The sequence below is a fragment of the Oncorhynchus tshawytscha genome, linkage group LG27, assembly GCF_018296145.1.
Source record: "Oncorhynchus tshawytscha isolate Ot180627B linkage group LG27, Otsh_v2.0, whole genome shotgun sequence".
NCBI lineage: Eukaryota > Metazoa > Chordata > Actinopteri > Salmoniformes > Salmonidae > Oncorhynchus > Oncorhynchus tshawytscha.
In genome coordinates, this window is record NC_056455.1 from 10,405,122 (window position 1) to 10,426,837 (window position 21,716).

A 21,716-nucleotide genomic window follows, 5' to 3' on the forward strand; every position below is an offset into this window, starting at 1 on the left:
ATGTAATTCTATTATTCTTAGCAAGGATTTATGTGATTTCATATCACTAGAAATCGGTAATGTATAATAACCCTTTGGGCTAAAATAAACTGAATCCCTGCAGTAGCCACCGGGAAAATAATGACTTTCATATCAAAACTCTGCAGGAGTCGAGCGGGTCCTTTCGCCTCCGGCTCGTAACCTCATTTCAGTGAGGCTTATAGATGAATACATTTGTTAAAGCAATACACAAAATACAACGTCAGATTTTAGCAGAAAGCGCTACCTATACCCACTATACGGGCTATTTAAGGTCTCACACGGTTTGGATGCATTGTATACAATCGATTTATTTATGAAAACCTTACATATATAAATATTATAATACTTTTTTACAGCCTTTGAGGATTTTTGTGGTTTTATGTATTTTTACAGTTCGTTACACAGGGGGGGCGGGGGGGGCTAGTACTACTACCACCACCACCACACACACACGTGCACATATACACGCACGCACGCACGCAGCAAACACACACACGGTTATAACCCATCATCATCAGAAAATAGGCTATATATGTCATCTTTGAAATGAAAGTTTATATTCTAAGACGTGATTGAGCTTTGGGCAAATGAAAGGTGTTGTTGACGCTATCAATATTTTTTCTCACCTATAGGTCTATTATTCCATACCGACATCTTGAGTCTCTGTCTTTGTCTCTGGTGGACAGTTGGTTGTCACAGACTCGGAACTCTCTGGGTAGTCTTTTACAGACTGCTCTTTTTTTGTCTAATGGCAGATACTTTGAATCATCATCATCTTGGAAATATGTTGCACTACAACTGGCTGAAGGCTGACTACAGTTGCTACTGGAAAAGGTAACAAGGCCTGGGCTGTTCTGTGGGGAACTAGTATTTTTCGCGGTAAAGTTGACCTGCACTTTGATTGCTGTTGCGTCGTTGAGATTGTTGGACTCCTTGTGGTTTTTTATGTCCAGTATTGGCAGATAAGCTGCTGTCATTCACTAGGGGTTCTTTGTGTGGAGTTGTCAGTATCTGAGTCTGGTGGTGTTGTCTTCAAAGCAGTCTGATGAACAAGGAATCCAAGCGGCTGGGTGATAGGATAGAGTAAGAAATGTCCTTTCCCTATCAAAGGCCGCGAAGAAGGTAAGGCAGAAAATCCATCTATGTTCGGTTTGCGCCTTGGTCTGGAGTCGGATAGAAGGCTTTCTACGCTGAATGGGTTCAGCTTCTGAAGGGTGGAGGCTCTGCTGTTGGCGCACATGCTTGACTGTTGACTGCTGTCGGACGAGTCCAGCTCGGATCCACCAGCATCTTGGTTCAAGTGTCTTTGGTTCTGGAGAGTTTGTGGTGTTTGGTCACAGCTCGATTGGGTTTGGTTTCGGCCTACAGAGTCACAATGTGGATTTTGTTCACTGTCTGTCACTTGTGACACTCCGCTGTCACTGTCAGATCCCGGGGTGTGAAATAGGTCCCCTGACAAAAGTTTATTCTGGGACCTCAACAGTCTTCGCTCCTGCTTCCTCTTCTTCTTCTCCATCCTCTCCAGTTCTCGCCTGGCGATCTCCTCCGCGTCCATGGGCTCTCCACTGCATGTTGTTGGGTGGGAGTTGTGAGCTGGTCGCCCTGGACCCTTCTTTGTGTTTTCTTTTTTCCTCCACTTAGCTCTACGATTTTGGAACCATACCTGCATATTAGAGAAACAAATCATGTTACGCATGTTCAAAAAGAAGATGTCCACTCTCTTAAAAAAATACATAGGGCTAATAATAATTTAGGCTAATATGTGTGTGAACCATTGGAATAATGTTTTGTACCAAAGAGCAATGCCCCATGCTTGTAGGTCTACAATTATTTATTATCAGATGCGATGACAAAAATAAGCATAATTATTTTCCAATTCGACCTATAATTATTCCGTGTGCTACTGCCTTCTTCATTATTCAATTAAAAGTTAAATGCTGTCTGTCTGATCTGGAAAATGCTCCATGAAAATATATATCTCGCTTATGATGGGCCATTGTGTCCCAATCAAATGCATAATAATACATGGTTTAATATGGTTACAAATACTCAAAATTCCCCCAACACTAACTGCCTAAAATTTGCTAAAGTGACATGCCAAATATAGGACTAAACCAGCATTTCCCAAACTCGGTCCTCAGGACCTCAGGGGGTCAACGTTTTGTTTCCCTAACACCACACAGCTGATTCAAATTATCAAAGCTTGATGATTAGTTGATTATTTCAGCTGTGTATTGCTAAGACAAAAAATAAAACGCTGGTTTAGTCCTATATTTGGCATGCCACTTTTGCCATTTTTGGCATTTTCTCTGTGCATAACACAATATACATATGAGCTTTTGGCATCAGAAGTGCAAATGATCACAATAATAAGTCCACGTGCATGGACATTTGACTGATGAGGATAGATGTGGGAAAAGGTGTCCTTTATAAAAATGTACGGCTTGAAAATGTATCAATATTCAAGTTCAGAAATGTATGTGTATACTTGGGTGTTCTATCGGTTTATATAGGAAAATACAAGTGAAAATACTGAATGTGCATACGTCGATGTATTCATTTTGAGTATGTTTGAGTGCAAGTAACATAGCCTTGTCGACTGAATCTACACAATTTATATTAAATCAAGTACAGCAAATGAACTGACCATTCCATGGCTTAGCCATATTTTAAGTATTTCTCCTTGAACCAGAGGTCCTCTTTATACTCGGTTTGCTGCTCGTATCACCCTTGATTTCGAAGACTGTATCTCTATAAATATATCGTATAATGTGTTATCTAAATAAATATTCACGTTTGATAATGTTTTCCTTTTAAAATAGTGAAAATGATTTGCTGTCATTGCAGTTTGAAGCATCGTACTGTATGTATATATATATTATATATATATATTGATGCATCGTACTGTATATGTATATATATATTGAGGCATCGTACTGTACATACTATAATAGGCCTTTATGTGCCTATATTACACAAACTCCCTGTGGAGTTTTTGGTCACAGTACAAAACAACAAAGATACAGGAATTACAGGACAACTATATATCTAAAAGAGACTATTGTAATATATTTGTGTAAGAGACATGGGGAATAAATAGGCCTACTTTCCTTGTTCAAACAGCCTATCAGTGTTTAAGAATCCCATTAGGCTACACATCATAACAAACCAACAACAGTGAATGCCAAAAAAAGTGGATATGGTTGATATTTACCTGTACCCTCGATTCTATCAAGTCAATCTCAGAGCCAGTGCTTCCTCATGAACACGTCGGGATAGTGACTCTCATTAAAAGCCTTTTCTAATTCTTCCAGTTGCCAACCAGTGAAATTTGTACGAGTACGTCGTCTCTTACAACCAGGGCTATCCTTGTCTGGGTCACACAGAATCTAGCATGAGAATACAAAACAAAAGAGTCGCAAAAGTAGCCGGAATGAATTTTTGCAAGGATAACGTTCTTTCTGTGGTCCTTTATAAAGAAATTAATAAAATATCGTCTAATAAATTGGGCTATTATGTCCGTTTTCGATGGTAAGAAAATATCAGTAATAATAGACTATTAATCACACAATATTGATCCTATAATGATAACAATAACACATAAAAAAGCATTCTACTAACAATCGAGAAATTGTGATTTTTTTTCCCACCCTGTCACAACACAAGGGGTTTTCACGTTTGGAGCTGAGCTCGTATGCTGCTCTCCACTGAAATGAATTGCATAAAGCCTCATTTGAAAGCAGAAGACTGCTTCTTTGTTTCTTAGGATTTGGATTCCCTCTTTAACGCTTTATGGAGAGGATATACAGGACATACAGGCACTTTCAGTTCTTTGTTTAGTCCTTTGATCTACAGCCAACCTTTTGATTTGTATTGTATTTCGTTTTGCTTACCTGTCAGCTTGTACTGCTGGTTATCTCCATTCATACCACAGCCAGACAAGAGGGGTTCAGATTAACCACTGAAGCTGTGCAGGAACCATTAAGTAATCCGTCTATTGAAAAAGGAACTGCGGCCGCAGATTGAAGTTGATGACCGGCTAATTCGTAAACATGATGGTGGCTTAGATGGTACCGGAAAGCCCACCATCCGCCGAGAGAGCCTCCGAACTGGGCATGAGGTGGATCCAGTATCCTGCTGTCCATCATCTCTAGGCAAAAGGAAACGACGTCTGGAGGCTGGTGGTGTGAATTTAAAAAGCATGCAGTGCGAGTGGCCAGCGAGGAGGGGACATGATGTGGAGGGAAGGATGAGCTGTACTTTATCAACATGAACCTTCCAATAATTAGCCTAGGCTTTGGGAATTTGAGACCAATGAGAAACGGTAATCGAGTATGACGTCAGAGGCGCGGTCTGCAAACGCTTTCCATATCGATTGCTAATTAAACCTGACATCCACCTCAATAAACAATATCAGAGCTGTCACAACAAGACAGGAGGGCTTTGATAAGAACTACATCACAACTACACGGGGGACCACCAAGAGAGAGTGATCAGATTGAAGCCCAGTAAAAGGTGAAAGAGATGGACTAATTTCGAACGCTCGCTCCCACATCTAAAATGACAGAGGCTAGTCACAGTTTTTGGTCAACATGTTATGGCGTTTTAAATTTTTACTCTCTCCTATTAATCGATGCCGAGTTACAAATACCCTCATTTTACACAAAGACATTTATCATCCAAATGCTGTCAAATTTTTATTCGAGACTACAATAATTCGCGTGCAATATAACGGATGTTGATAAAAGGGGCGATCGACTCCTCAGCCTGCTGTCGATAGGCTGATTGAAAAAAGGCAGATGTTAAGTTATTAATTACAACACACACTAATTAATCTTCTGCTAATAAGAGGAACGATATTAGGAAGAAATGTGAACCCTTATTCCCCAGCACTTATACTGTAATTAATGAGACTTAATTTAGAAACGTGTGAGAATTTTTCCCAGGTTAACAAAGTAGCTTCTTGTATATACGGTTTTGTAGTTATTGTTATATATTTTTTTTTGGTAGGCTAGTTTTGAACTCATGTAGGAAGGTAAATGCTGTCTTTATGAGGCAAACAAATAAAACATTGTAGCTTAGATGTGCAGCATCAGTGTGTCATCTAATATCTATCTATCTATCTATCTATCTATCTATCTATCTATCTATCTATCTATCTATCTATCTATCTATCTATCTATCTATCTATCTATCTATCTATCTATCTATCTATATATAAATATTCAAAAATTGTATTATATTTACCTTTATATGCCTAGAGGTTTATTATTTTATTATTTATTCTCGAAGTTCAAAATAGACTAATCTCCAGTGAAAACGGAGGACATTATGATTGTGTAAAAGGTTAACAAAACTATCTGACCATAGTCTACTGTGGGGAAGCTCCGAACCATTCATGTTTGTTACATTATGCTATTTGTCCGGAGACCTTCATAGGACTAGTCCATGTTTCCCCACTCGCTAATGTAAAGAAATGTGTTGTGAATAAAGCCAATCAATCCTATCTAAGTAGGTCTAGTAGTTCTGTCTCTCTGCTCTTTAGGCTACAGAGAAAATTAATTCTACTTTATTTATCCCATGTCTGGTGCTGTCATAATGCTAATCTGAGTTGAAATTTCGCTCCCCTCTCACTCCCTGACCCTTGGCACCCGGATTGGCGTGTTGTAATAACCCGAATCTCTCAACAGTAACCGTGAAAATTGTTACCTTATTAGCATGCAAATTGTTTAATTAATATTATTATGAGGAAGTATATAATCCGTTCGTCACTTGACCTCAAGCCCATATAGCACCCCTCTGCATTTCAATGTGTACATTTTAATGAACTCCTTAGAAATGTCTCAGGATCTGGCCGTTTTATCCCTCTCCCCTACAAAGATGTGGTTAGAGTTGGCTCAGATGCCTTTTAACTAAGTTTATCATGTTTTACAGATGTTTTATGAATAATTCCAACCATTCATTTATTTTTTTGAACATCTAAAATTCAATAATTGCTTCTTGTCAATTCTGATCGTAACCCCATCCAGGCGCACGGACTCAGTGAAAAGCAGCCCTTGACACGCAGTCCCGGGAGACATTGCATTTAAATCCGTTTTTCTACAACCGGGTGACATTGTCAGATCCTAGCTTTAATTAACCCGATAATAAGACGAACAAGGCTTGCATTCAATGCCGCTACAGGCCTGTCTTTTCATTTGAATTCAAGAGTTTCATCAACAATTTAACTGGCCTTGGTCGATAGGACATAAAGGTTCAGTAAAATAATAGAAAAGTGCCTCAGAGTCAACACCCTAAACTGCAGAACAATAGACTCTTAGAAAAAAAGTGCTATCTAGAACCTAAAATGGTTCCTCGGCTGTTCCCATAGGCTTTCTCCATATTAGAACCCTTTGAAGAACCCTTTTTGGTTCCAGGTATAACCCTTATGGGTTTCATGTAGAACCCCTTTCCACAGAGGGTTCTACATGGAACCCAAAAGGGTTTTACCTGGAACTGAAAGGGTACATGGAACCAAAAAGGGTTCTCCTACGAGGCCAGCTGAAGAACCCTTTTGGAACCCTTTTTTCTCTAATAGTGTTTTATAGAGCTGGTAGCTTAGCCAATATGGCAAGTAGACATACATTGGTTCATGTGATATTTGTCTACCTTATTGTTGCCTTTACCACCTGATCTTAAATAGTGACTTTCTTGGATAAACCCACATGCGGATGGAAAAGGTAGCTCCCTACACATCCATCCCTGACCTGCAGGTCAACCATTGGCACAAAAGGCCTGTCTTTTATTTCAGATTCATTGAAAGAAACTGGCTTAAATCACACATTTGAAGATCTCAAATCATAATTACTGGAGACCATCAAAGCAGCAGATGAGAAAACAAATAGGCCTATTTAGCCTACCATCTAAAATCAGCAAAAAAAAACAAACGTCCATTTTTCAGGTCCCTGTCTGTAACGGGTTTCGTAGGTGGAAGAAGGTGTGGACCAAAGCGCAGTGCGGTACATGTTCATGATTTTAATAATGGAACACTGAAATACGAAACAACAACGTGAATAAATGAAAAAAACTAAACAGTCCTGTATGGTGCAGAAAACCACTAAACAGAAAATTAAACACCCACAACCAAAATGGGGAAAACAGGCTACCTAAGGATGATTGAATCAGAGACAACAAACGACACCTGCCTCTGATTGAGAACCATACTAGGCCAAACACATAGGTGCGGACTCCCCAAAGGTGCGGACTCCGGCCGCAAAACCTGAACCTATAGGGGAGGGTCTGGGTGGGCGTCTGTCCGCGGTGGCGGCTCTGGCGCGTGACGTGGACCCCACTCCACCATAGTCTTGGTCCACTCAAGTGGCGCCTTGGGAGCGGCGACACTCGCCGCCGACCTCGGACTCGGGACCCTTGCCGGAGTGAAGGGCGATACCGTCAGCGCCTGACTGACGGGCGGCTCCGTCAGCTCCTGACTGACGGGCGGCTCGGCAGCTCCTGACTGACGGGCGGCTCCGGCAGCTCCTGACTGACGGGCGGCTCCGGCAGCTCAGGACAGACGGGCGGCTCTGGCAGCTCAGGACAGACGGGGCGGACCTGGAGGGAGGAGACGGAGAGACAGCCTGGTGCGTGGGGCTGCCACAGGACCCACCAGGCTGGGGAGACCTACAGGAGGCCTGATGCTTGGAGGAGGCACCGGAAGGACCGGGCTGTGGGGGGAGCACTGGAGCCCTGGTGCATACCACTCGCACCTCTCCCTTAGGCTCAATACCCACATTCGCCCGGCACGGGCGGAGCGCACGTATAGGATGCACTGCACCCTCCCTCCCAGCGCCTCGGAGACACAGCACGAGGAGCCGTACTGGAGACCAAACACGCTGGGCCGGCATAACACACCCTTGCTGGATGCCCACTCTTGCATGGCACTTGCAGGGGGCTGGCCTATAGCCCACCGGGCAATGAGCGCGTACTGGCGACACAGTACTGACCAGTACTGCGCTTCTTCTGGTAAGCACGAGGAGTAGGCTCAGGTCTCCAACCTGACTCTACCACACTCCCCGTGTGCCTCCCCAAAAAAACATTTGAGGGGCTGCCTCTCGTGCCTGTCGCGCTGCCGTGCTACCTCCTCATATCGCCGCCGCTCAGCTTTCGCTGCCTCCAGCTCTGCCTTGGGGCGGCGATATTCCCCAGCCTGTGCCCAGGGTCCCTTTCCGTTCAAAATCTCCTCCCATATCCAGGTGTCCAGAACCCTCTGCTCCGGGTCGATACCACGCTGCTTGGTCCTTGGTTGGTGGGTGTTTCTGTAACGGGTTTCGTAGGTGGAAGAAGGTGTGGACCAAAGTGCAGCGTGGTACGTATTCATGATTTTAATAATGGAATACGAAACAACAACGTGAATAAACGGAAAAAAACGAAACAGTCCTGTAAGGTGCAGAAAACCACTAAAACAGGCTACCTAAGTATGATTCTCAATCAGAGACAACGAACGACACCTGCCTCTGATTGAGAACCATACCAGGCCAAACACATAGAAAAAAAGAACATAGACTACCAACCCCATCTCACTCCCTAAAACAAAGACATAACAAAGGAACTAAGGTCAGAACGTGACACTGTCTTTCAAAGATAATTCGTAAATATCCAAATAACTTCACAGATCTTCAATGTAAAGGGTTTAAACACTGTTTACCATGCTTGTTCAATGAACCATAAACAATTCATGAACATGCACCTGTGGAACGGTCGTTAAGACACTAACAGTTTACAGACGGTAGGAAATGAAGGTCACAGTTATGAAAACATAGGACACTAAAGAGGCCATTCTACTGACTCTGAAAAAACACCAAAAGAAAGATGCCCAGGGTCCCTGCTCATCTGCATGAATGTGCCTTAGGCATGCTACAAGGAGGCATGAGGACTGCAGATGTGGCCAGGACAATAAATTGCAATGTCCGTACTGTGAGATTCCTAAGACAGGGAGATAGGATGGACAGCTGATCATCCTCGCAGTGGCAGACCACGTGTAACAACACCTGCACAGGATCGGTACATCCGAACATCACACCTGCGGGACAGGTACAGGATGGCAACAACAACTGCCCGAGTTACACCAGGAACGCACAATCCCTCCATCAGTGCTCAGATTGTCCGCAATAGGCTGAGAGAGGCTGGACTGAGGGCTTGTAGGCCTGTTGTAAGGCAGGTCCTCAATAGACATCACCGGCAGCAACGTTGCATATGGGCACAAACCCACCGTCGCTGGACCAGACAGGGCTGGCAAAAAGTGCTCTTCACTGACGAGTCGCGGTTTTGTCTCACCAGGGGTGATGGTCGGATTCACGTTTTTCGTCGAAGGAATGAGCGTTACACCGAGTCCAGGACTCGGGATCGAGCGGGATCGATTTGGAGGTGGAGGGTCCGTCATGGTCTGGAGCGGTGTGTCACAGCATCATCGGACTGAGCTTGTTGTCATTGCAGGAAATCTCAATGCTGTGCGTTACAGGGAAGACATCCTCCTCCCTCATGTTGTACCCTTCCTGTAGGCTCATCCTGACATGACCCTCCAGCATGACAATGCCACCAGCCATACTGCTCGTTCTGTGCGTGATTTTCTGCAAGACAGGAATGTCAATGTTCTGCCATGGCCACCGAAGAGCCCGGATCTCAATCCCATTGAGCAAGTCTGGGACCTGTTTGATCGGAGGGTGAGAGCTAGGGCCATTCCTCCCAGAAATGTCCGGGAACGTGCAGGTGGCTTGGTGGAAGAGTGGGGTAACATCTCACAGCAAGAACTGGCAAATCTGGTGCAGTCCATGAGAAGATGATGCACTGCAGTACTTAATGCAGCTGGTGAACACCAGATACGGACTGTTACTTTTGACTCTCCCCTTTGTTCAGGAACACATTATTCCATCTCTGTTAGTCACATGTCTGTGGAACTTGTTCAGTTTATGTCTCAGTTGTTGAATCTTGTTATGTTCATACAAATATTTACATATGTTAAGTTTGCTGAAAATAAACGCAGTTGACAGTGAGAGGACGTTTCTTTTTTTGCTGGGTTTATAGACCTACTGTATGCTACTTGTTGTAGGCTACATGTCACATCATCTTCACAGCCTTGTATATGTCACATCATCTTCACAATCTCTTCATACTATGTTGTAAGTGTTGAACCAGATGACATCAAATCACTCCTTAGGTCACAGATGTTTAGAAATGTGAAGAATGAAGCATGGCCTGTGACCGCACACATAGCAAATGTGTGTGTCTGTGTGTGTAGGCGTCTGTCTGTCTGTCTGTCTGTCTGTCTGTCTGTCTGTCTGTCTGTCTGTCTGTCTGTCTGTCTGTCTGTCTGTCTGTCTGTCTGTCTGTCTGTCTGTCTGTCTAGGCCTCTGTAGGCCTTTGTTTATAAGGATAGACTATGTGAAAGCATCATAATAAGGGCTATAACACTGTCATAGCATATCATGATAGGACAGGTTATTATGAAAACAGATTTTACACTGTCTGAGCATAGCTTTGAGCATAGCCAACTGACTGTTTAGTATTATAGCCTAGCCAACTGACTGTTTATGACAGCATTATAGCCTAGCCCATATGACAGAGTGTTCAAGTAAAGTCTACTGTTGTTGCAGCACACTATCTTTAGGCTATAGAAGTGTGGAGGACAAAACATTATTGTGTTCACTGATCTTCCACTGAGGTTTGTTTTCCTGTGTTCACTCTTGGTAACTGCAGGTGACAGGGCAATGGTAATGATGTGGACAGGGAGTTCGGCACCTGAAGATACAAAATCAGTCCTTCAACCTCCAAACTTTCCCCCTGACAGAAAAATGAGCATGTGTGGGCAAGTAGACATTATTGACCCTATTAACATCAGGTATTCAAATGTAACACCACAAAAACAAACAAACTAATCAAACCAGCCATCTAACACTGATGCCTACTTTACCAACATTACAGAAAATCAGTTCATTTTTAATTAGGCTAGCAAATTAATAGGCAGCAGTTGAGGAGTTTAATTACTCAATTAATCCCATGCAAGTACATTTTTAACTATCTAAATTAAGTTGCACACTGATTTGATGATAATTATAGAATTAAATCTAAATTAATTGTTGGTGGATAATTTGATGATGAACTAGATGCACCTAATTAAACAGTAGAAAGCATTGGTTGCCATGTTAAGCTACCAAATCCTTTGATTCGTTTTTTAAGCAAGAAACTGCTTCTAAATTTTCTGATCCTGGAAAATTCTCTCCTCTTAATCCCCACAATTAAAGTTTCCTCCATCTAATTATCTGTAATTGTGCTGCTGTCAAAGTAGAATGGAGAAGGAAAGCGATTGATTTGGACTTTTAATTCACTTCATTTCTGATAGAAGAGAAAGTAATTCCCTTCAAATTACCTCATTCAATCCTGACACCCTAATGCCTCTTCAAAATCTTTTTACTCACCGCATTTATATATTAAAATGAATCTTAAATGAGTACTCGCCTCGTAATAATAATAACCAAACTTCCATTAGAATAATAATTTCATTTCAATTAAACTGACTTCACCTTGCTAAAACGTGCTTAATATGCCGAAAATTATCAATGCTTGAAGGAGCCCAAACTGGGGAGTTCTAATTGTAATCAGCAAATCAGAGGTGCTTGTCACCCTGTGCCTTCGCAGAGAAGCAAAGTTCGGAAATAGAACTAATTTACCAACTCCCCCGAAATCCGCTCAACAGATTAACATTTTCAAAATATAGTAATGATATAATTTGAGAAATGGTGACGCCAATTTGTGAGAAGCCTTTGTGCAGAATAATTTGCATTTTTTCACCGCCTGCATTTTCCTGTTAATTACAGCTCCGCAGATGAAGGGTGTGCAGTTTGACTCATTGCTTATTATTCAACTTCAATCTAGTAATTTAACACTACAGGAAAAAAATGTCTCTCCAAATCTTCAGCTAAACCCATTTAAACCGAAAGTGCCTCCGATGTGAGGAAATTTGAATAGGTACCTTTTAAATATCTGGTAAGTGCTGATGTGTATGTATGTATGTATGTATGTATGTATGTATGTATGTATGTATGTATGTATGTATGTATGTATGTATGTATGTATGTATGTATGTATGTATGTATGTATGTTTGTATGTATGTTTGTATGTATGTTTGTATGTATGTTTCTATGTATGTATGTATGTATGTATGTATGTATGTATGTATGTATGTATGTATGTATGTATGTATGTATGTATGTATGTATGTATGTATGTATGTATGTATGTATGTATGTATAAACAGTGTGTACTGTATGTGTGTGTATACATAGCCTTATATAGGAGGGAGGGGTGCAATGTATTTAGCCTAGTTGAAAGAATTGAGTGAGTGAGAGAGATAGATACATTGGGACACATAATAAGTTAGTTTTACATTAATAAGATTTTTTGATTGCTTTGCTTGATACAATCAAACATTGCGGTATCATTGGCTGCGTTTACACAGGCAGTTCTGATCTTTTTTCCACTAATTGGTCTTTTGACCAATCACATCAGATCTTGTCACATCAGATATTTTCAGAGCTGATCTGATTGATCAAAAGCTCAATTAGATAAATCAAATATCAGAACTGGGCTGGCTGTCCCTAAACGCAGCCATTGCTCCTATACAAACTTGGGCCTACCAATAGGGTATTTTTTTGTATTCTCTTATCTAAAGGGAAGGGTGTCATAGGCTAGTTTATACGTGAAACGTGAAACAGACAAACATTTGGTGGACAATACCGTGCATGTTTATGGCAGAGGAACGACAATTAGATATTGATATTTGTCTAATTGAACCTGTCTCAGGAGACTGCTAATAGTCAGCATTGAAATGGTTAATATCTCTTCGATAAAAGAAACGGCTGGATATTAATCCCCTGCTTTGCCGGTAACTCACATTGTACAGATCGGGTAGAGAGAGAGAGAGAGAGAGAGAGAGAGAGAGAGAGAGAGAGAGAGAGAGAGACCGTTAACTATTTTCCGCACCCCGGCCATCTGCTGTTGTAGAATATTCGAAACCCAGGAGATCTACTTATATCCACATCGTAAACGAGAAAAGATGTTTTAATTAAGAGAAATCAGGTTAACTTAGCGCTAATTTACAAGCATCCTGCTTAATGAATTGTGTGTGCAGTTCTCTCTTTAAATAAATGGGATATCTCTCGGTTTCCTGCTATAAAGACGAGCCTAATTAAAAAGTAGCATGTCATTTAATAAGTCCGCATTTCAATCATTTTCACATGAACTATGCATATTGTCTGACAATCAAGACCAAATGATTGATGAAAATTACGTTTCTTGATTTCGATTAGAGGCTTAGGCATGCAGGTAATGTTAGGCATATGAATTAAAAAGTGATACCTTGCCGTGGATGAATACCAATATACTGTTGCAGCAATAGGCCAAAACGTGCAGGGTGACAATTGCATTTCTCACTCTTCAGTGTCAGTCTTTACACTGGCCATTATCCATTAAACAGAGGGCAGTGCAATGTCATTACTTACCATATAGGCTACTCGGAGGTTAGATCAATGGAAAGTGGCGAAGCGTTGGAGAGGCATGCCCAGGATCCCAGAGCAACTGCACCTGCTCTGCACATGGGCGTGGGCCTACACCTTGACCCCAAGGACAAACCATGAAACGTTATTTGTTTTCAATATGGCGCCTAAAGTTAAAGAGTTGTGGCGCCAACTCGTGGCTATTCTAAGTCTTCAGCAAAGGCTTCGACCACAATGCTACTATAGAACATTGTTAGGCCAATTTGTCGTTTCAAAGTGACAAAAGCACACAAACTGACATAGCAAATTGTAATTATTCAATGTAGCTATTTGCGTACTTAAATATTTAACTGCATCTATCAACTAAAATAATCAATTAACTGTGAATTAGTTTTTTCAATTGTCATGTTTGTTGTACTATTTTCTTATTCAAATAAAACCAGTCGTTAATTCATACGCCCATCCTTTATTTCAGTAACCCTCTCCCCTATTTAATTGTATTTCAGGCCTGCTCTCTGCTCCACTGACCCTGTCATTGCGTTAACTCCCACTCTTCTCCATCTGTTCATCTTCTTCTCCTTTTCAGTTGGTGTGTGTTTTAGCACATTGTCGTTCACACGCGTTTATTGACACCTCTTTTCCACGTGCACTCTGTTCGCCTTTGCAGGTCGCGAGCAGCCTTCTCATCTGGCCCATTAACTCATTGAGATGAAGTCTGGTTAAACAAAAGACAGAAATGTGATGTCTTGTATTCATAAACCGTTCATCCCCTCACGCCTGCTTCCCAGTCAGCCTCGTGGGCATGGGATCCATTCTATAATATATCTGTTAATACACCATGAAATCTGTGAATAATCTCACAATGTTAAACAGGCCATGTCTATACTAAATCAGGCTCACAGAACTTGATAATAAATTGACATGATAATGGACCCAAAGTATTTACGCATTTAAAATATCGATTTGAATTGCTATCATTGGTTGGAGAAAAAGTCAAAGAATGTTCTACATGCTTGGAGAGTTCTATATAGTTGTAATAATGAAACCGAATTGTGATCAATATTTGACATTAAAGACCGTGTTCATGCTTAATTGTGTTTTTGATCGAAAACAATACAGATATGGCCAGCCAATAGGCCTCTCAGATGCATGGATTATTAGGGACAATCACCATGTAGGCAGCCTATCGGAATTGAATCTTGCATAAAAGGATTATTAACCAAGAATAATACTATTTTATAATAGAAAAAAATAAGGCGGGTTTCTGCCTCCCACTTGTCACTATGATGGCAATTACCATCCAATTTAGCAACACCACCACAATCTTGTATTTGTCTGGATGCTCAGGCGTTTTTATAGCAGGATAAATAAATCAACCAAATCGTTATTCAATTCTTCTAAACGCTAATACCCATCGAATAAAAAAGGCATTCTGTCCCTGAAAAGCACAAGAAGCTAGTTGAGTCGTTATGAAGGTAATGATATTCAAATGACTTTATCTTGCCTCATTGGAAACTTAAAAAACTGGATTAGATATCAAATGGAGGAGACTTGCAAGGATTGGATTTAGAATCAACGGATTATATGCATTTGAAGTTTGATCATCCATCTGATTAAGATCATATTTCACCAATGCAATTATGAAACTTTTTGAAAGAGAAACTCAAATGAGAAGAAAGTTACTTAACTGTGATGGTTTAATAATAATGGTTTTAGTAACTGGTTTAAATAACTGGTTTACGTAACTGGTTTAGAACATGTTTTTATTGTGGTCACTCATTCTAGAAAAAAAAACGACATTTGAGAGAAACTACAGAGTTTATTTAAATTTTTATATTGAATAGGCTTTAGGATACTGTAGCAGGTCTAGTTGTGCTATAGCTCTCACCTGAGAAACAGTGGCATCCTGAGATTGTCCAGAACAAAGCATAACCAAGGAGATTGAGAGGTGTCCTCACCCATGAGGACAAACTATGGCAATAAAGGGATGGGGGGTTTGAAATGATTACAATAATCTTCTACTTCGAGCAGATATAGTGTGAGCAAAGGAAGAGGAATCCCTATGATGAACCAGGTGTTCAGCAAGCGATGCCATCTGGCAGTAGAATTAGCAGCTTATGAGCCAGGTGCTACAGTACAGGGGAAGAATCTAGACGAGTGCCTCTGTGATCCCTTCTCCCAGCCTCTGATCATAACACTGTACTGTTGCATAATGAGAATAGTTCATTTTGTGGGTGACTCTACTATAGAACTACTATTTCTAGCTAGTTGACCTCTTGGTGATGGGATTGATCCTGCTATGCTGTGTGTTCATGTGGATTCCAGTGCCTCTTCAACAGGGAGTTGCTGCTTTAAGTTAGGCTTTGTTTCTAGTAACATAATCATTAACAATCACTATCTATGTGTTTTTCATACTCATGTCGAAAGGGTCTACAACTTCATACTTTCAAAATCTGAAACTGACCAGGTAGGCCCACCCTCACTAACTCCCCAGTGACACTTCTGTACATATATATTGTAACTTTATCTTTGCAATGACAACTTTCCTCTGCAGTTACCCTTCTGTTAATGTATGCATGAAACATGAGATTAGAGAGTCTATTAATGGGACTGCCACAATACAAAAACACAATGGCCAGTAATAAAACAACCAGATGTTGAAGACTGTATAGACGTCTGAAAGAGGCTCTGCCACCATCTGGTAATGATATGCCATTACATTGACTGCAGTATTGCACATGTTCCTCTTTAGACTCACAATTGCTTCCAGTGTACACAAAGTTGCCTAAAATGCCCATATGGGCCATTTCATCAGCATGAATGAATCACCTATAGCCTATATTGTGCTGATTAATAGAAGGGCACATTTACTTGTGAAACAAAGATATGTGCTCTGTGAATAACACATCTGTTATTCAGCAAGTAAACAAATACAATATCAAACAGAAAACAAAGTTGGAAGGTGATAACTATCCAAAATCACAACTAGCATCATTCTGCTTATTTTGTGTGCTTTATTATACCCTAGTTATAGACCTACCATGATTACAGAAATGTGATTCATTCTGACATGGCCTTTCTGAACTAGTCTGGCGACAGACTAGCTAGTCACCTTCATATTTAGTCACAGTGACACGGGATTATTGAGAGCTGTCCGTGGTGCTGGTTTGAGACATCCCAAACACTTCTTAATTAGACGTTTCGTAAAATCCAGCATCATGGACAGTTCTCAACAACGCTGTGTCACTGTGATTGATCAAAACAACGCTCCACCCCTGCCTCGTGTGGTACATTCTGGAACTCCCTAGCACAACCGTGAGGAGGGGCGTAAACAACAGCGTCAGTGACGCTTCGATGTAGCTGGCTGTCAAGATAGCTTGCTAGCCACTCGCTTCCTCAAAGTTTAACGTTAATTTCAAAGCAAGAGTGGGAAGAATAATCAAATAGAGCTGTCTGGTTGAACCAAGTCTCTGGGTAAGTGAGAGGAGTCGCCTATTGTTGCATGTATTTTTCAATGTACTATGGTTTGCCGTTAGTTATCGTATCTAGCTAGCTAGTCAGCCAACCAAACCAAGGAAGGGTGTCTCCAATCCATATTCTCTTAAATGTTAGCTAACTAGCTATCTAGCTAACGTTCGTGATGGTAAACAATTGTCCCAAATATATTTTTGCTAAATATTATCCGTTTCGAATTAAAGTAAAGTTAAATTAGTAACTTAAACGTTAGTTAACTATCAGTAACGACTTAATGTTAACGTTACAGTAGTTGTCTAGGATGTTAGCTAACAACGTTAGCTTATCAGCAAGCAAGCAAGCTATCTTAATTTAGTTGTTGTTGGCCTGTAAACCAGGAACAAGCTCATCAATGGTATTCCATAAATAACTCACTAGTTAACGTTAGGTAGCTTAAACACAGATAATACTAACAATGGTCTGCTAGGTAATTGCATTTATGTCCTCGAGCGATTGTACAGGGAGGAGCTGGCCTAGCTACTAGCTAGCTAGCTGGCGGCTAGTAGAGAGGGAGACTGCTGCTAGATACCCCATAATAACTTAGCTAGTTAGCTAACATTAGTCAAAATGGCAAATTGTAGGTAGCAAGAAGCGATGGCATGATTCAGCATTCGTTATCATAGGAAGTCCTAGCTACCTACATCTAGATGGGTAGCTAACGTTAGCTAACTACCTGTCAGTGGACATTCTTCCAATGACTGTACACGTCCATAATAAGCCTGTTACATAAGCGTTATTAACGTTAGTTGAAAGGGAAGCACGTAAACAAAGGGACTTTTTAAATAGCCTAAAAATTGATATGCTGAATCTACTGTTCTTAAAAACGAAGTGACGCAGACTAAGTTAGTTTATTTAGATAACCTGTCACAGGTAAACAAACATTGTTTATGGATGATCTTAGCTTATCTATGTATCTTTCAATTGAAGGGTGTATCACCATAGTGCCATGGAGTTTCCAGATCTAGGAGAGCATTGCTCTGAAAACTCCTGCAAGCATCTGGGTGAGTGGTTTGTTATAAAATGCTATCTCCATTTACTACCTCAGTGCCTCTGGGACCCTGCCAATACAGAGCCTGATGTGTTCCCTTCCTGTCCTTTCTAGAATGGCTTTGGTATCTGTCAATAGTTGTTGTTTAAGTCCAGTCCTCCATAACCAATTGTCATGGGCTGCACTACCCATTATCATGATTGAAGAGTGATAGTGAGAATTTCATTTATCTAAATTCATATGGATGATCCTTTGCCATGGAATAAACACCTTGACATATTTCTTATATCTGACAGATTTCCTACCATTGAGATGTGATGCCTGTGAAGAGATTTTTTGTAAAGACCACATAACCTATGCAAATCACAAATGCATGTCATCCTACAAGAAGGTACATTTTAAATAAATTAGCAGCATTGTATGTTATAATTAAAGCAAAGTTCCTGTAAAGTGCAGTTAGTATGTAGGAATGAATGTATGCTGTTCAACCTTATTAGTTGTCTGTATGTTATCTATTGATCCAAACAGAGCTTTAATACGGCTCTCTGCTTGATTCTGTCCCCAGGATATCCAGGTCCCCGTGTGTCCTCTGTGCAACACCCCGATCCCCATCAAGAGAGGGGAAATGCCAGACATCAAGGTTGGGGAGCACATCGATCGTGATTGCCAGTCGGACCCTGCTCAGAACAAGAGAAAGGTATGGTTGATAGGCTTCTCTACAGGACCATTTACACAAACTGCCCATGGTTAAAGTGAAGTAGCTATGCCTAATCTAAGCTAACCAAACGTTTTTTATTGTAGATATTTACAAACAAATGCTCGAAAGGAGGCTGCAAGCAGAAAGAAATGATCCGAGTGACATGTGACCAGTGCCACATTAATTATTGTCTTAAACACCGACATCCACTAGACCATGACTGTAAGCCTGAAGACAAACCAGTCTCCAAATCTGGGTAAATATTTCCCTCCACCTGATGCCATTTATTGATTGTGGTGCACATTGTGAGCTTTTGCGGTATAATGATGATTACATTGGATTTCTTTCAGATTCGCTGCTTTCATGCGGTCCCAAGGAGCATCCTCTAGCAGTGCCTCCACTACAGGCAGTAGAGGAAGTTCTAGGCCTGTTTCTAATGGGAATGCTAGGACCCAAAGTAGTCGGTGAGGATCCTCATATTGATTTTCGAACGCCACGCTGAAGAACCACATGAAGCTTACATAAATTAACAAGTGATATTGGCAAGCACAGTTTGTTCTCTAAATTCATGAGGCATATTCTCACTAAAACACATGGGATGGATGAATTGACATGTTGTTTTTTTTTATTGTCAGTGAAAAATATACTAACACATGGAAAGGATGTGACATTTCTTTTCCTTCACAGAACTGCTCTTACCTGTTACCGCTGTGCTTTTTGTTGAGTTGTTGACTCTATAACCGCACTGAGCATTATTGTTTTTGATTCTATCACAGCAGTGCTCAGGCCATTTATAGTCCAGCTCCGGCCATGCAGCCCCCTCCAGCACAGAATGTAGTACCTGCTTCGGCATCCTTTCAGGCTGGCCTGGTATGCCTAACACTCTTACACCACTTGATTGAAACTACTGTAAACTCTCTTCTCTGAATAATTCCAGTTCATTTATTGAGATTATTTAGTCTGCTCCTGTTTTATTCATTGAGATTCTAGTCTACTCCTGTTTTATTCATTGAGATTCTATAGTCTGCTCCTGTTTTATTCATTGAGATTCTATAGTCTGCTCCTGTTTTATTCATTGAGATTCTATAGTCTGCTCCTGTTTTATTCATTGAGATTCTATATTCTGCTCCTGTTTTATTCATTGAGATTCTATAGTCTGCTCCTGTTTTATTCATTGAGATTCCAAGAAGAAAATAATAAACATCCTGTAAGTGTTTATCTGCATGGTGTGATTGTAGACTGAGGAGCAGGCCTTACAAAGAGCGCTGGAGATGTCCTTGGCTGAGTCGGCTCGCAGCACAGTCCAACAGCCAACGCTCAGGTAATAAACAATCCCCATTAAATCCCATAATCCAGCATCACCCACACATAATATAGGCTGTAATCATGTCCAGATGCCATCAACACAACCCAGTTACCTATTGTTTTTTTCTTCACTAGCTCTTATTGCTATGTGTTTGTTCTAGCTGAAATGCAGGCTATTTGGTTACTCTAGGAAAACACAATATTAATAGGTTTGACATTCCACTGTTTAGACCATCTTTCTTGCCCATGACTTCATAAATTAAGTACAGTGGTGCCCACAGTTCAGTTTTCCTCATCTCATGATGTGTGTTGCTGCTCCTCAGACCTGTGACTGACTGTATATGTGTGTGTGTCTGTTATCCACCCTTTCTGGTGAGTGTGTCGTTGTGCCTCTTGCATGTTCTCTGCAGTGTGATGATGATGCATTCCTCTGTGTGACATAGAAGTGTCTGTCTCAGCCCTCAGGAGCAGGAGGATCTGGCTCTGGCTCAGGCCCTGCTGCTAGTGAAGAAGAGTACAGACGCCAGCAGCGGAGACAACAGGTATCCAGAAAAACTTAGGCATCAGTAGCATGCTAACAGGACAGGACCTCACCTAGGTACATTGTGTCTCCATGGCGTCCCCTATATTCCTTCATCATCGTCACTGGGTGCATTTAAAGATCAGCTACGGAGAAAATGAATGACACTTTGAAGTACTACTTAATGTGTATTTTATCTGATGGACCTATTAAATTATACTTTTTTTTTCTCCCGTGTTGAATATTTACGTAAATGGTGAGACAAGCCTCACTAATGATTCTTTGTCTTGAAGTAAATTGACTTTTGCCTGTACTAATATCTTACTTTCTATCATAGGAGAGAGAGTCCTCCAAGCAGTCTTCCTGCAGCCTATCATAAACCCAGACCAGTGTCTGAGCCCAAACTGCTACCACCAGTAATCAACTAGCAACTGTGCTACATCGATGGAACCCTCCAGCAGAACTCTAACGTCCAGTATCACTGATCCCAACTAATGAACAGTCTGGAACTTTCATCGAGATATATTGAATAGTATCACTGCTTTCTCTACTCAGCACACCATTCTAGACAGACTTTCTGTCCTTTTTAACCAATGGCTCTCTATGTACATATTTTCTATGTTGATCATGGACATTTAACCTCAGCATCAATGTTTCTTGAATAAATTATTTTAAAGATGTATTTGTTTCTGATGCACGTTCTATGTCCAAGGCATATATACAGGAGGATGATATAACTGGAGAGGAATGAAGTTTGGAGAACAGAACTGGAATGCGATTCAATTTCTATGGGTTAGAGAGAACAATCTCAGCCCAAACTTTGCCAATTAAGAATAAAAAAGGAAGGCCATTATATAATCCAACATATTTAAATCGAAGTTTATTGGTCTAGTACACAGTTTAGCAGATGTTATAACGGGTGTAATGAAATGCTAATGTTACTAGCTAGTCAAAACAAGTAGACTCTTGTCTGCATCATCATGACAACTGAAAAACAGCAGGTACACAATACAGTTGGTTGTATTGTGCTATTGTCTAGTCTATTCAATTGGCAGTGCTTGGTAAATGGAATGAACACAAATACACTTGTTGATTTCCATGATGTTGATGTGTATTATGTTGTTTCCCAACACATCCATCAGGGC

The 21,716-nt window shown here is 40.9% G+C and overlaps 1 protein-coding gene and 1 pseudogene across 4 annotated transcripts; one reads left to right on the forward strand and one right to left on the reverse strand.

Moving 5' to 3' along the window:
- Positions 1–994: 994 nt before the first annotated feature.
- LOC121841059 lies at positions 995–4,169 on the reverse strand (annotated as a pseudogene).
- Positions 4,170–16,865: 12,696 nt separating this feature from the next.
- On the forward strand, positions 16,866–21,251 carry LOC112226034 (AN1-type zinc finger protein 2B). Of its 4 annotated transcripts, none has more exons than XM_042307515.1 (10): positions 16,866–17,022; positions 17,989–18,062; positions 18,346–18,440; positions 18,615–18,746; positions 18,851–19,002; positions 19,097–19,210; positions 19,523–19,616; positions 19,985–20,067; positions 20,495–20,649; positions 20,909–21,251. In XM_042307515.1, exons 2-9 carry the CDS (start codon positions 18,008–18,010, stop codon positions 20,619–20,621), a joined length of 852 nt encoding a protein of 283 aa, XP_042163449.1. In that variant the 5' UTR covers positions 16,866–17,022; positions 17,989–18,007; the 3' UTR covers positions 20,622–20,649; positions 20,909–21,251. The 4 variants fall into 4 exon arrangements, with proteins under 4 accessions (XP_042163449.1, XP_042163448.1, XP_024245995.2 ...); XM_042307514.1 differs by having other exon boundaries at positions 20,495–20,593; XM_024390227.2 differs by having other exon boundaries at positions 16,867–17,022; positions 20,510–20,593.
- The last annotated feature ends 465 nt before the right edge of the window (positions 21,252–21,716 follow it).

What these genes read in the sequence shown, in the direction of transcription:
- LOC112226034 (XM_042307514.1), top strand. Translation starts at nt 18,008, where the DNA reads ATGGAGTTTCCAGATCTAGGAGAGCATTGCTCTGAAAACTCCTGCAAG. An exon ending in CTGCTCAGAACAAGAGAAAG is followed by an intron (nt 18,747 to 18,850) that starts GTATGGTTGATA and finishes TTTTTATTGTAG; the next exon opens with ATATTTACAAACAAATGCTC. An exon ending in GCTAGGACCCAAAGTAGTCG is followed by an intron (nt 19,211 to 19,522) that starts GTGAGGATCCTC and finishes ATTCTATCACAG; the next exon opens with CAGTGCTCAGGCCATTTATA.